This window comes from Gavia stellata, chromosome 2, assembly GCF_030936135.1.
Source record: "Gavia stellata isolate bGavSte3 chromosome 2, bGavSte3.hap2, whole genome shotgun sequence".
Taxonomy (NCBI): Eukaryota; Metazoa; Chordata; class Aves; order Gaviiformes; family Gaviidae; genus Gavia; species Gavia stellata.
Window position 1 is genome coordinate 90,135,446 of NC_082595.1, and position 16,667 is coordinate 90,152,112.

The 16,667-nt window shown below is 37.7% G+C and overlaps 1 protein-coding gene across 1 annotated transcript in view; it reads right to left on the minus strand.

The window, feature by feature from the left end:
- DLGAP2 (DLG associated protein 2) overlaps window positions 1-16,667 on the minus strand; it is a 318,216-nt gene that overhangs the window by 26,466 nt on the left and 275,083 nt on the right. The window contains exon 9 of the mRNA XM_059829808.1: window positions 4,684-5,033. Within this exon, the coding sequence (XP_059685791.1) occupies window positions 4,684-5,033 (350 nt within the window). The remainder of the gene's footprint in view (window positions 1-4,683; window positions 5,034-16,667) is intronic.

The window sequence follows — 16,667 nt, forward strand, 5'->3', positions numbered from 1 at the left end:
ACCCACCAAAATATACGTACACTTTTATGCTTGAGTGATGCCTCTCCACAGGGCTCCATTTTGCTACTCCACTACTTCCCAGCAGAATATCTGGACTACTTAAATATGTTGCGTGGCACAATAAGTGCTAATTACCACAAGAATATCCTACAATGGGTTGAAAACTTCCTCTGGTCTTTTAAGAAAGAACTTTTTGCTAAAAATGCATGCCAGAGTTTAGAAATGGGATTTGTGTCAAGATAATATGAGATAGTTACAACAAAATAATGCACACAGCAGTGGTTGCTCATTACTTTTTTGGTGCATTTAATGCCAACTGGCAAATTGCTCTGAACCAACAAATATTCTGCAAGGCAGCAATCTGTGTCTTCTCCACTTTGAACGTTTCATTATGTTAGATGGCAGTTAAGAAAAACTGTAATTTTTGAAAAGAGTAAAAAATTAGATGGCTTTAAAATAACCATAGCTTTGTTTTAACTACAATTCCAACTACTAAGATTTTTGACAAGTGAGGAGGCCAAAATGCAACCACTGGGCTGGGAACTCTTCTAACAGGCTAAGCCTGTGAATTATGACTCATCTATATGTACATATACATATGTATAGGACAATGTTAACTGTAAAGACCAGTTTATAGCCTCTGTACCATGGGGTTATCGAAACTCTCACTGACTTCTGCAGGGCAAGGACTTGAAGCACTTCTCACAAAAGCACAGTCTGACAGTGATTTTAGGAGGAGAATGAACAACGCTTAACTCTAAAACTTTGGATCATTTATGATCCAAAGACCAGTGCAATCAACGCGAATATTTCTTTTGATTGCTATGTGTACACTGAAGTAGAGCACTGACAACGATGGTATAACCTAAACAGTACAAAGAAAATGTAGATGCTCATCCAAGTAAGTAAGTATGTCATGTGGGTACAAAATGCTTTGCCTGAAAGGGAAATTCCTGTTTGAGACTGCAGAGTTTCTTGAACAAAGTTTTTACCATACAATGTGAATAATTTCATTTTAAAAAATATATAAATATTATGCAGAAGATCCCCTTTTGACACAAAAAATTAGGCAAGCAAGTTATTGCACTAATCCTCCTGAATATAGCTTTTGATTTACAAGAATTATTTCTTTAATGAAGATTCTGGAGATTAAAAAAAATCCTAGATATTTTGAAGCGTGATCTCCTGATGATAAATGAAGATGACAGAGTCCATTCTCTACGCTACAATTAGTGCTCGTCTCCAAAAATATCATCATGAATCAGTCTCCACACTTACAACATTTGTTTCCATCTCATCTACTTCCAGGGTTTCTGTTCATTTTGGGAAGCCTAGATGTCTTTTAAATAGAGAAGAAACAAAGGACTGCATGTTTTGAAACACTTGAAATAAATAATGAGTAATTTCTTGACATGTTTTCTCATATATTTTACAGTCCAATTGCTTTTAATATGAAATGGTTTATAACTAGAACAGTTTTTTAATGTTAATTGTTAGCATATATACAAGGGTGTGCAAAAGAGCAAGGAAAATCCCTGAAAATATATAAGCAATAACATTGTTCTTCACTTAGTGCTTATTTTACTCTTGACAATCTCTACCCTCCATTTTAATTCAAATACTTTGAGTAGTCTTCTGCTGTCATGATAGAAGACAGATGTGAGGACTATAGCTACTAGTATTACTAGACTTTTATTCTTTGTTCTATATATATTTTCTTAAGAATGCTGACTAAATTTTTAATCCCAGAATCAGTATTTTGCAATTCATTTGAATTTAGGAATCAATATTTTTTTCCAATGCCTACTGACATGTCTGACAATACTCCTCTTGATTTAAATATGGCAGTGGAAAAAACCCCAAAAACCAGCAGCTATTTTTCTGGAAAAGCTTTGTTTCTGAAGCTTTTTTTGTTCAAAATTCCCACCTGGGATAGGGCTAACGTACTGTGAGATGGGTTACCATATCTGTGTTGTCCTCTGTCCTCGCAGACTGGGTGCTACTGATCTTCATAGTAAGTCCCATTCTCCCCTAGGAGCTTGGGCTCCCTGTGCATGTGAATACCAATCCTATGGCACATGCCTAGTATGCCAGGATTTTTTAAAAGGACTTCTATTCATTACATGTACACTACACAAATCATATATGCCAAACACATGGGAGTCCTAGGCTGGGTCCATAGCAGTTCCACATGCGGAGGCATCGCTGGTCATTCTTTATCTTTGTGCCTTTCTGATCCTGTATGAAGCTCCATTGGCAAGTGTTCTCACACCAATGTGTTAAAGGAATGAAATGTTAAAAAATGCAGAAATGAACCATCCTGATAGCAAATTAATTAATGCAAATAAATGCAAATTCAATGCATTACCCTGGCATGGCATGCTAATGAGAAAACAAGTCATTTAGTCAATCAAGGAAATATGCAAATAATAACATCCTTTTCTAAGCTGCTTTGATGCAGAAGTCTAAAAGAAATTAAATACTTCAACTGTATTTTGGGGGCATAAATTACTAGTTATGTAGTTTGCAATAAGAGTATTCTACCCTGTGTTTTTATTTCTTACAAATCTGGCAACAGAAATACAACAAAATGCATTTTCTGCTTAGAAATGCTGCAGAAAGGTATTTTTCACACTAATGTGAAGTTTGAAACTTACTGCAGAAAAAACCCAAACAACTAAAATGTGCTCTCAGGATACAGTGCTGAGGGTAATTTTGCAATTTTTACCTTATCTAATGCCAAATGGTACAACCAAGCAGTTTGGACTTCTCAAAAGATAACAAACAGCTCATCCTTCTAAGACCTGCTGTTGCAAACAATATTTGCCTTTTTCAGTGTGTGCACCTGAGGACCAGTATTACGGGCCAAGTGTCAGATGATAAGTTGCTACAGAAGATTCACTGCTTCCATGGAAATCATTGCACAGATGTTTTTGCGGATTATAAGCACATATTATTAAACGCGCCACATACCAAGAAGGGTCAGAGCCCAGTGAAAAGAACTGGTCATCACCTGCAGTAAGAAACAGGATCAAGTGCTGTAATCAAAGTTTTAGAATTAATTGCTGAAATACCAGGACTGACTGAAGCAAGACACAAACGTTGTTAAATACCACTGTGCACAGCTGCTGTAAAGAAGAGATAAGAACAACACTAGATACTATTCCTTTCTGAAGAATAAGTTTCAGGTTAGGGGCTAAAAGGTACTAAAAATTACTTGCTGCTCCTTTGAGCTTTTCACTGTTATCTGCTAAGCCCCTTCTCCAAACAATTTAGGATACACTAATTACTTTGTAAAACATTTGAAAAGTAGCCATCTGAATATTTTACCATTGCTGTTAAATTGCATTCTACTCTTCTGCATCTAAAGAAGCAGAAGCAAGTACTTTTATGTCGAGAAATGGACAAGCAGCTGCTGGCAAAACGTATGCCTTCCTAATAGTCTAATAAGTTGTGGAACAGAAAAATTATACCACACTAAGATGTTAAACAGTGAAGTTCAATCAGCAGCTGTGACATGCTTAACCCAAATACTTTTCTCTGATTGTATTTTGAAATTAATGGAAATGGAATTACTACCTTTTGAAGAAAATAATGTACTTCCTAGTAGATGAACAGTCACTCACTGGGCTTTGTTACGTGGACTATTACCTTCACAAGATCTATGTTGCTGCCTCCACAAAACCTGTAACTATGGCAAAATACATGGCATTTCCTCTATAGCTGATCTGGCAAAAGTAGAGATTTTTAAGCACAGAAGTGAACCTAGTGATGTAAAAGGGAATATTCACATACTTAAAATTATATATTTGTCTAAGTAACAGCAGAACAGAAGCCTAAATTTTCCTCTACTCCTGAGTCTCAAAGGACTGCATTCTTTGCAAGTTCAACCTTCTGATTTTTATTACTACTTGGTATTTCCTAGAGATTTAAACAAATGACCATTGCTATTTAGAGTGCTTTCCATTTAGCAGAAGGAATTGCGTTCAGGATTTGCATTTGGAATCGTCTTATTTCATTCACCTGAAACAACACAATGTAACTAGGGTTGTCACAGCCTGACAGACATTTTGTCAGGTGAAATAAATATTCCATTTTTTGGTGGACAAATGGTGAAATGCTCAAAGACTGTGCTTATTAATGTTATTTCATTACTCCCCATCTATAATTATGCGGTATCTACATCAGCACATTTCTTTCTCTTCCTTTGTACCTTCTCCCCAGCACAACTAGAAGGAAGGGCTGGGGGGCTCTTTTTAGGTGGAATAACTTGAAGATCCAGCAGCATTGCACATCTTCCAAGGTCAAAAGAGAAAGATAATGGAAAAAATAGTCAAGCATTTTAAAGCTGGCATGATTCTATAAAAAGGACTGTGAATTCATGGAGGGAAGGAGATGAACACAGTGTTCACCTGTAGCTCTGCAGTATAATTTTCATATCAAGTGTTAATGACAGGTAACCTCCCTAGAGATTTATTCATTCATTTTCTTTCAGGTACAGCATATTAGCTGAAGACTTTGCTGCACAGCCACGTTACCATGATGTAAATTACAATTAACACTAAGCAGCCAGGGGTTGTTTGTTAGATTATTAGAGCCAGTGAAGCTGAATGACTCATTCTATGCTATTTACAGCAAGAAGGCAAGTAATTAATCACAGAACAGATGTTAATGATAGGCTACCTGGATCCCTATAGAGGAACGTCGACTCTTGAGAAACTCCTCTGCTTTTGTCACTAAAATGGCCTTGTCACTGGTTCGTATCGAGGTGCTCTGGCTCTCGGACGCGTGACGCTGCGCAGCCGCAGTTTCCAAGGCGAGATTCATGGCCTTGTTACTGTCCAAACTGTCGGTGGAGTTGTACATCCCTCGCCCATCCTGTGGCCACGGGGAAATCCTCTGAGTCCGGCTGTCGTGATATGCGTCCTGGGTGGATTCTGTGCTGCTCTGTGCTGTGACTGAGATCAGTGGCTTGGAAGTGGTACGAGGGGGTACCGGTGGCGGTGTTTTTTTGTAACTTGTGTAAGTTACAGCTATGGAAAGAATTTAAAAAAAAAAAAAAAAGAAAAAAAAGGAAAAAGACATCAAGATTAATCTGATGGAAACTTCACAACAAAAATCACCTTAACGTTAAATTATGCTACTTAAAAATGAAGACGGTGCAACATAGCGCTCTTTGTAAACCTCACTATTAGGTGAAAGTGTCTCTCACAGTCAGATGGGTATCCACAGCAACATTTTATTTCAACCAGGAAACAAGGGGTGGAAATGGGAGTCCCAGATTACGGTGGAGATGAAAGAGAGTTAGTAAGGATTTGTGTGTGTTAAGACTTATGCTGGGTAGGTACACACTAGGGCTTCTGAGGTTGTTTCCGCATGAGGTAAAGCTGATCAGAGAAATAAAAGAAGATTTTTTTTTTTCCCCTCTTGTTATCATCTGAACTGTGGGCTCTGTATTGATACAGTGTATTAAGAAAGTAGCATCAATATACTGGAACAAAATATTATTCAGATATACAGTGTGCCACACTTTAAAAATACTTCCAGGTGTACTGGCTGAAATTAGGCAAGATTGGTTACTGACACAAGAAGCATACGTTTTAAAAATATCCACAATACGGCTCATAAAAGGAAATTCCAGGCATGCAAAAAATGTTACAATATATGCAAAGCTACTAGGTACTTGGACAACAAGCAAAAACTACAAGTAATACCAAAAGCAGTGACTTTTTATCTATTATCCTGCAGTAAGCCTTAAATCCTTAGAACATACATTGAAGGAGTATATATTTAAATGCAGAGAATATAGAAATATAGACATAAAAATGAGTCTGAAACACTGGGAGAACTGGATACACATGAGCAGAACTAAGACTTTTAGTCTGATGAGCAGAGCAGGCCTGAGGCTGGTTTAACATAGATTCTGTCTTGCAGCAAAAGGCTCAATAAAACATCCAAGAAACCTCTACAGATGCAGAATTGTGCCAGTTTTGCTTCCTTACAAAATTTTAGAGATTCCATAGAGATAGCTATTTAGTCATTAATATCACACAGCTGAATTTTCTCATTGTCTAAGCCCACTATACTTTTTTTGGTACTAATAAGAGCATTTATGTTATGGAAGTGTTTTTCCCCCAAAGCACATATAATCATAATTCATAAAATTAGCAACTGATACAAAAATGCATCGTGATATAGCTTTCCATATTCCTGTACAGGAAAATCAAGTCCAATTAATTTCTTGTATAATTGCAGGAAGATAAAGAAAATTATTATGTTTCCCTGTATCAATAATGCTGAAATAGTGTAATGAATACATGCAGAGACCAGGATAATGAATGACTTACTTAAGGACTTAAAAACACCTTTTTCTGGTGTTGTTAAATGCATTGGACATTGCAGCAGTGACTGACGTAGCCTTGGAATTGGGGTTACTTGAGCCAAAAAAAGGATTCTACAAGAGTTCCTCTTCCCATTATACGATTATGAGCTGATGAGAAATGAAGTCAGAAGGAGCACTTTTCCAGTCGTGCTTTTTGATGTGAGGCTATGTTGGAGCTCTCTGGAGAGAAGGGACCAGTTTAGGAATTTACTAATACCTGGGACTGCTGAGCCTGTATTGCCAGGCTAGCCTATGGGAAAAGTGAGCCTAGAGAAAACTACTCTTAAATTTTCATTCTTCATTATCATAAATAAAAGGATGGTCATAAATAAAAGACAGTGACACAGAACTAGGAAGTGAAAACCTTCATTTGAAGCACGTTTTGAATTACTGACGCTCAATTCTGGTAGAGATTTAAAAAGGGTCTTGCTCTGAGCTAAATTGCTCTAGCAGAGTGAAACACGTGAAAACATGCTTTTCAGATTCTGAGACTGTGTGCTTTTTTTGAAGTGTTGTTTTGTTGTGCTATCACCAATCTTATCTCCTGTCGGTTTTGTAACCAGCAGTTAAGAAGAAAGAAAAACCCAATATTTTTCAGATGCTTTAGGGAATACAGAAAGTTCATGAAAGAAGGGAGAGGCGGTAAAGCTTGGAAATTAAGACAGTGTCTTCGGAGCTCAACCAGTGGCTCTAAGGAATGTTTCCACTAAGAGAGTTGCCATAATACTGCTCCCCCGCCTTCCCCCTGTGAATGTAGATATAAAAGTGATCAAAGTGCTGGGAAACATTAGAAATAGAGACAATGGGGTGAAATTGGGTGAGTGAAATCCAGAACAGGAAGTGTTTTTTACCTATAACATAAGGCAGGTTATCACTGTTACAACTAATTTACTGTTTTTGACTGTCTGTCTTCATGTGAAAGAATAGCAGTGAATAATGAAACATATGGTAAATGTGATAATGAAACATCATAAGCAAGTATATCCCTACTACTTGGGCAGCAGATCACTTCTCTGTCTAATGAATATAAATGTTAAACTTCTGCTGCAACCCATCATAGCTAACTTAATCTTCATTTACATTTCTAAAAAAGAAAAATCATCCTTGTGGCAAACCCAAAACAGTCACTTCCTTTTTTTTTTTCTTTTTTTTCCCCCTAGGATTGAATATTTTATTCTGGAAATTTCTGATTGTTTCGGTGGAGTGACATGTCTTAAAGCTACCAAGTATTACAGTTACTGCAGTATTCTGGTAAGCATTTGATCATGAGCACTAAATAGGAATTAAAAAACCCACAGATGTTCAACAAGGAGAAGAAACCAGGAGAAAGACTGAAAGTTCGTGAGAAACTGGCTACATATTTACAGTGAAATATGGCAGGAACAAATCCGATTAATTTCTAAGCTAAGTCACAGAGATCAAATATTGAGCAGGGAATAAAAAAATCCATCTCTAGACAGTTAACGAGTTCATATCTGGAACAACAGCTTCAGAGCCACAGAAATCTGTGACTAATTGGAGACTGTAAAAAAATCAGGTAAGAGGAAGGAGGCGTGAATTTGTGAGGCAAATCTTGCCACCAAATTCTATTATTTGCTTTAATCACTCAAAGCGGTTCTATTGAAATAAATGGGATAACTTAGAAGGATAATGTGACCAAGACTTGTCTTAGATAAACTTGGTATGTGTTGCTGATTAAGAGATGACTACGTAATAGATTTAGGGTCTTGTTAAAAGAGAAAAGTAACCCTGTAATCCATAGTTTACTGTTCATGCCGAGTCTTAGGTCTGTAATAAGTAAGTATTGGCTTAAGGTCTGAAACATGAAATTTTATGTCACTTTCAATTTTTTTTTCTGTTAATTATTACGTCTGTGAATGTTCCTGTTATCAGCAGTATTTTTTCTATCATGTTTCTATCATGTATTTTTTCTATCATGTCCAATTCTTGGCCCTAGTAGTCGTACATACCACATATTATATATGGGAAGAAACATTTCCTTTTCCTAACAGAAAATGAACTTCCTTTTCATTTATCATCCCCTTCTTATGCTGATGGACAGGAGCTCCTGTCAGCTTTGCATCATTTGTTACTTCGCAAATTATATTTGCCTTAATGGTTATTAGTTAGAAGTAAGCACATAAAACCTCCTCAGCGCTGCTTCCTGTCTTCCCCGTTTGTTAGTCCATCATTCTACAAACTCCAGAGCTGTGGTGGGTTTTGCAGTCCCTGCAGGGAGGGCTGGTGCTGGGCTACGCAGCCCTGGGGTACCGAGCGCTGGCCAAGGGCAGTGCCCGAGTCACTCCATCCAGGGCATTGGTGCTGAAAGCTGAACTGGGAAAAAGAAGGCTGGGATGGAGGATCCTTGTCTTCAGTCACAGCAGGGCAAGCTGGGTGTCAGAGCCAGCACAACGTCCAGGGATGAAACACAGCACGAGGACCGGGGCTTGCAAAAGCAGAGCACCAGGAAGGCAGAGCTGTCGCAGTGCGACTTTAGACCGATTTAAAAAGTGGACTTCAGCAGAAGCAGACATGCTTCATGTTTTGACATATAAAACATCAATCCTGGATAATCTTCTGTTGTTTCTGTGGCTCACAAAAGATGACCAAAGATTTCTGATTTCTTTAGTTTTCTGAGTAGTTTTGGGGTGTGTATGCTCGGCACTCCGGATACGTCTCTCACCAATCCTACTGCTGAGCAATAAGACTCAAGCAAAGTAAAAGCAACAGCCTTCTGCCACAGTGTTAATCAATTTGTAAAATCTATAGCTGCTCTGAAATGCAAAGAAAAAGAAAGTAGATGGCACAGGAGGTAAATATATCTTTTCAGCATTTAAACTAAACACAGACAGAATTATGAAAATGAAACTAAAGTTTTCCTTCCAGTTGTATTCAAAGGCCATTTTCATACGGAGAGCTGAATTTATTTTTTAAGCAGGAAAAATAATTTTTTGGAGCTCATAAGATACAGTCTATCTCCATCTGTTAGCTTATGATCATCAACCAAAAATGAGAAAAATGGTAAAAAACTGTTCTAATTCTAAACTACGTGGGTATTTCAGACTTCCGTTTGAATCAAAGTATTAACTGTTCAGGTACTTGCCCCACTTCAACATAATCATGTGCAATCGGCTCCACTGGATTTTCCTTTAAGGAAGGACATTGTTAGAGAAATGGAGAGAAAACAAAATGGTTCTGTGCTGCTTCATAGTGGGCTAGACTAAATGATGATGAAAACCAGGTATAAATTGTTTAGGAGAAAGAAGCTGGTAGCAATGCAGCATAAGATGCATTAATTTGTCACTCAGGCAGGAAAAAGTGTAACACGTCAATTTGTTTTTGTAAGGATCATTGCCTTTACGTAAAGACTGCAGTGCCCATTTATGCCAGCTCCAGTTATCTCCTTCTAGCACACAACTTACGTTTGATACCTTACCTGTCAGATGACCCTCACAAGATTGTCTATCAGTGCTGAATTTGGCACAGAGATGGCTACAAATGACCTGTTCTGTAAACCACATTCATTTCTCTTATGTGCTTTGTGATCCCAGACAGGAAGTACTGGTCATAACCAGAGTATCGGGCATTATGGCAATACTACAGAATAACCAAGAAGACAATCCCAGCACTGGAGAACTGACAATTTGATGGTTTGGACACATACAATAGCAATCCAAGCAAAGTTTCCTGATAATTCATAAGTAACGGGATTTTTTTTTAAATTTAATTTATATCTCTGGAAGCAGAATATCCCTCTTAGTCTACACTGCATTTGACTAAACTTGCTTAAGGTTACTGTTGCTACAGCCATAGAAATAAGTCAGTTACTCTGCCCATATTTCAGTGCCAACATAGTACATACTAGAAATAAAATGACTAAAATAATTCAATTTAGATATACCTTCAGGTTATCCGTAGAGATTCACAGACAAAAGGCAGAAGGAGAGATGTGATATATTTGATGAAATTTCAGTGGCTCTAGGTGACATTCAGAACACCTTTCAAAAGGCAGCCTTTTAATAAATCACTGCTGTTGGTCCATTTGCAAGATAGAGTCACCTGAGGGGTTTTTACAAATCAATATAACCACTAAGCACTTAGTCAAAACAACATTATTTAGGCTGAGATCGCAAAGTTAACTGGATGATGAATTTACATGAAAGCACCATCAATTAAAGGAAACGGTTGTCCCTTATGAGACATGGCAGGAGTAAACTGGATTTTCTGGTTTGTAAGGAGGTTTATTCAGAAGGAGGATAATTACTCTGCAGGGAGCGTGGAGCTGCCCTGGAGGCAGAGCTCCCAAGGGTATGTTGCTGTAGGCAGACAGGGCTTCTCTGAGGAACCACAGCACCGAGAGAAACATGGTGCAGACTCCCAGGCTGATGCTAGATCTTCTGCTTTGCACAAATGAGGTGAATGCTAACCGTGAAACCATTTCAGAAGAGGAAAAAGAGACCTTCTCATCATGAAAGGCCACAATTAAATCCAATCCTATATGAAAACAGTACTCAGTTATTGGTATGGTCTTTTGAGCACCATGAACACTATTCTAGCCAATGGTTCTTACAGCCTGGCTAACATGACTGTCCTTGGAATGCCGTGAAGTCTCTTCATTATGCTCCATCATGGTCATCAGGACCTCTGAGCTACTCTTAAAATAAAAACATACTTGTGGATGCGTAACAGTTACTTCTCAAAACAAAGAATGATAAGCATTGAAAGACCATTAAGAAATCAAACGGGACTTTTGAGAAAAAATATCTCAGCCATTAAAAGATTTTATTTCCCACTAAAAGAATGAACTCTCTGATGATCTTTCTCCTAAGCCATGGATGTCAAAAATAAGAATACAAGTCCCTATTTAAAAGAGAGGATGTTGGGACACAACTTTTCATACATGCCTCTTGTCAACTTCCATTATACACTGGTCTCCAAAGCCAAACATAATTAAAAGGAGATTGTAGTGTCAGGCCAGTTCATTTTCTACAAAGCAAATCTGGCTTTTCCTAAAGTAAAATTCTGAAATGTTAGAAAGGGGTTTCCTTCTTGGATCAGTAATACCTTTAAAGTTCAGTCAAAACAAGGTGATTTGGAAGTGCTTAGTTTTGACATGTGTAAGTGCCTCTGGCTACTTAATTAAGAAAAAGTGATCAGCTAGAATGAGGGGAAAAGTTTAAGGTAAATTAGTCTGTTTGGATCCAAGTCTGCTGTGGCCACCTCAAAGACCTCCACCAGTGATTTGGGGTCTACTTTCTCTTTTCAATGCTGGAGAGGTATGTGCTCAGGCTCTGAACAGAAAAAAATGTTTTTCTCCATTACCTGACCCTAGGCAGTGCCAACTGAATGTAAATGCAAGTCCTTCAAAATACTACTCAAGCACACCCACTTTGCACTTGAAACATTGGCTCTACGTGAGCGTAGGGCAGGTGAGGAAGACACGTCATGTTGTTGTACAGTCTGGATTCCTCCAGCCCTTTTCTTTGCTGCTCCATGGATAGGTCAACACTTTTGCTTGCTGCTCTGCTAGTGAAAGACCCTGTCATTTCTGAGGGCTTTCCATGTTCAAGAGTTTCTCCATTTGTAAGGTAATGAGAGTGGTTTTTTGAAATGTAAGAATATTCAAACCTTGTGAAAACAGTCATTAAAACTTATCAATGTCATACTGTGCTTGAACTTCAAGAGAGAATTTTGTTTTTAGATAAATCAATTCTTTTAATTGAAACTGAAATAAATTTCCCTCAAACATAATCAGAGAGCTAGTTCAGTTATTAACCTATCTTCCTGCTTTTTCCCATTTCTCATTCAGCCCTCCACAGTGAATCCTAGCCAGTAAAGGGACCAGGTAGTTTCTCAACAGAGAGTCTTTTTGAGCTTGAATATCTGTGAAAAGAACCCCATTTCTTGCTTTCCTGATTAAGCAGTAGGAAACAGCTGATATATTCACAATGATATTTTTGTGAGATATTTTCTTGGAAAGACTGCTTACACCCAGATGAGTTTTATCAGCACAGATTATATGATGGGCTGCATTTTATTTAAACTGCATAATCCAAAGCATTGTCTGCATGGTAGGTGTCTATAACTTCCTAACCTTTTTTCCTGATGGGTCATTTTACGTGTATTATGTTTAGGTAAACCTCAATATTTGTCACACCCTAAAGTCAGATGTTAATTGATGGTCTCATGTTGCCATAATCCATGGGGGCAAAATGCCACATTTATCCTGTGCCAATTTTTTAAGTAGGGTCTTTTACTATCAATTAATTAAATCATACCTTCAAGACACAGTCAGTATTTGAGAACTATAAATGGGAATCCATCTCACCTCACATTAGTCACTTAAAAAACAGTCATCCAAGTCTAAGTTAGTTGTCTGATCTCTTTTAGAATTACTGGGAGAAAAATAAGCAATTCTGGGGGCAATTCTCACCCATCTTAGACGCTTATTTTAACAGAAAATGAATCATTCTATGCAGGTGCCTACTTTTCTCCATCAACCATAAAGGGAGCTCAGCTCAGATCAGGACATCTAATTTTGAAATGCCTAAAGGGGCTAAATGCTCTGCCCCTGTGACAGCACTGGTAGGACTCCAGTACATACTGGGACATAATCTCTCCTGTTTTCCATTACCTGTGTTCATTGGAAAGGTGGGAGCTTCATCTCCTCTGCTCCACACCCCCCGGTGAGCTGGCTGTTAAAGCAAGCCTGAGTGGAATTTGCCTTCTTTAATGACTGAATCCTAATTTCTGGCTCCTTGATCCCTTCTGCTGGACCTACTACTTAGCAGCTAGTAATAGTTTGGCCCAAGGTCCCTTTGTAGCTCCACAGAGGTATTAAAAGCAAACCCTCTGTATTTCTATAGTTTTTAAATCGTTTGCACAGTTTTCGGCACTGGGCTAGACCAGTTAATCCCACTGAAGTTGTTAATATTGAAGTCAGTGGAATCAGACCAAATCACATAAACTCGGGATCCGGACCATTATCCTAACATATTGTTGACACAGGCAAGATTTGTGCTTCTTATATATGATTTTTTAAAAGAGCTTTTCAAAATATCATGTCACTGAGACACTGCTGTCATATGAATCCCATATAAAATGCTATTTTTTAAGCAGCATCTGTTTTTGACATCTCTCTGTTAAACAGAATCTATATAGCACTTCTGAAAAAAGACTGAAATCATTAACATGACATGTAACCTCAATCAGAATTTACAGGGTAAGGCAAAATTACTGGATGAGTTTATGGTTTTTTTTAATCTGTGTGTGCAAAAGGTTAGACTCAATATTCAGAGTAGGTCCTTTTAGGCTTAAGTTCTGTACATCTATCTGATTTTGTACAGGAAACTAACAATTAAGTGGAAAGGTGATCACTAAACTTGGAAAAAGCTGGAGTCTAAGTACACACTACAGTCTCCCAGGAGGAGAACAGTATAAAAGGAATTACTGTAATCAAGTCATTCAGTGCGTAAATTGTTACCTCCATATTGAGAAAACTTAGGTCTGTAGGCAGCCCATGTTACGTAAACGATAAAATCTGTTTTGACAGTGTAATTAATGTTAGTCTCAAAACAGAAATGCAAATCAAACAAGACATCAAGGTCAGAAACTGTAAGCCTTTGCCGAAGTTGAAAGACATGGGCAACACAAACCTCATGGATTGCTGATGGACTAGTTACAAAAGGTTCTATTTTAGATCAGTTAATTAGTGAGAAATTATAGCCTAACCAGCATCCTGTAGATGGCAAAGCAAAGTGCTGACAGCTGTTTTGCTCTTCTAAACAGTTCCTATGTGCCTCTAAAATACTGAAGTTGCATTAAAACTCACCACCTCAGTTTTTCGGTTGCAGGAAGGAAAAATGTACCTCTAACTATACTCTATTTCATTTACAGAATGTATGTGCGGCTTTTCAGGAATACAGATTGCATTTGTCACATCATCAAAACTGTAAGAGACAAAGAGAAAAAAGAGCTCCAAAAGCTGAGAGTCACTCTTACTGGACTAGTCTTTTCACATTGAAATAAAATAGAAAATTTGAAAACATCTTTCAGTAGAATCAAATCTGTATTGCTGTAATTCTGTACTTAAAAAAAAAATCTCTTCTTGATCTCCCACATATCCTTATCACTAAAGTCAAATAATTTCCATCAGCCTCCTAAACCCACTCACAGACATATTATATAGGCTTATCATTGGTTTTGTTTGTATATTTTCTGTTCTCATTCCTGCAACCACGTGCAGCCTGTGATTTTCTTTAAGTTACAGTAAGGAATTCTGAACTGAATAGGATGAGAAAAACAGTTTGCTCAGTTAATCTTAAGGAAGTGTTGCACAATGGAATAATTTTAACAGTGCATTATGATAATGATCCTATGTTAAAGAATTCAAATGACTGCAAAATGATTGAATTAAAGATAATTTAATACCTTTAAATCATTCTTTTAATCCACAGAGAGCTACAAGTCTGGACACAATCTCAGAGCGCACTCCTGAGATTGGCAACAATACAGGCAATAGTCAAATCAAGAAATCATTTTACCCAAGATGCAAGTGGAGTTAGTATCAATGTTAAAAACAGTGCTTAGAAAGCTACTTGCAGGCTGCCAGCCCTGTATTTTGGTGCAGCAAATGATGCTACTTGTTGAGCTCTCAAGCCTGTAAGTCAGAGCATGGCTCTCTTAGTTATCCTTGGTTTTAGTGGGACCAGGGTTTAATCTTTTGTTTCATCCTATAATACAATTTGAATAGGCCTGACTTTTATCTCAGATTTATAAAAGTTAGTTAGCTATACTGTGCCATCATTGTAGGCTATTTTTATAGGCAACAGAGAGAAATAGGAATGGCCAGAGGACAACTTCTTTCATAACAGACACCAATCCTAAAGGAGATAAATCACGTTTCATTGACTATAATAGGATATTAATGTGACTGCCTTTGACAGCTACATTTTAGATATATGTATTAGGTGAGATGAATTTTTATGACTGAAATGTTATAGTTTTTTTGACTGGGGGAAGGAGACAAGGAGTATGTATTTTTCTGGACACAGAACTATCCCAAAAAGTTCATTTGTATCTAATACAACAAAAAAGAAATGCATATAAAAATCATGACTCATTGATATGTCCTTGATATTCTGTTCTCAGTCTCAGAAAGACAAGTGATAGGTTACTCATTTCAAGCTCAGTATCTTCCTTAAACCTGTTTGGATGTTCTCTAGTTGCCCTTGAGGAGTAGCAATGAGCTGCTTGGATTGCTCTGCTATTTGTGGTTTCCAATGTGTATATTTTAATGGACTATATATTGAGACTAAACCTTGGCTTTACGGTGAGTGCAGAGTTTGTTGGTAAGTATCAGAGTGCTATTAGGTGAGCATAAGACACCTCAGTGTAGGTAGGGGTTTGTTGACTCTCTCTTGGTGCACAATAGGATCCATACACTGTATTCAGTCTGAGTCAAACTGACCTAAACATAAACAATACCTTTTTAGAGGTCCTAGGGCCTTCTGCCTAGCCTACAACTGCTTGTCCAGGAGGATGAAATTCTCTTGTAGGTGTCATGTGGATGCCTCAAATGTCTCAAATGGTACCAGCCAATTATCTTTGAACTGAATTTGAATTCATTGTCAAATAAATGGGAACTTAGGCAACTAGTTTGCACGAAAGCATCTATGTTTAGATGACTTGATCTGGAGGCACATCCCACACCATTCAACTAACCTGTCTGGCTAAAGGCTAATTCTGTCTCATTATGCCCTAGGAATGTCACCAATTTTAGTATCTGTATTTTCTCTGATTCTCTGGAAAAAGTCTTTCAAGCAATGTTTTAAGTATCAGGTTTACTAATTGCCCTTCTAGAGTAGGTCCGAGTCTGAATAAAATTCCTGACACAGAAATAGAGACTTAAGTACAAGCTTATCTTGATGAAACTCCATTTCAGGGAAATGAAAATAGAGGATGGGAGTTGCTGAGAGTCTGGCAGAGATGTGCAAGCATCCCAAGCAATTTTTTTATATTAACAAAACAGAGAATTGTCTGGGAGTAAAACTAAAGGTAAGTATAAAAGTTTTTCTCTTACTTCTGTGCCTCCCTACTCAAACATAGACACAACTTTATTTAAATAACGAACTTGCTTTGCCTCAACCTTCAGATGTCTCTGTTATTGGGAAGGATTTGGGTGGCAGCTGCCCACTAGCATTCTGTTCTCCTGGAAAAGGCAATTTTGCAAGTTAAAAATAATGTCTCTTAGGAGAAGTACATTGGTAAGTGGTGAGCATTAATC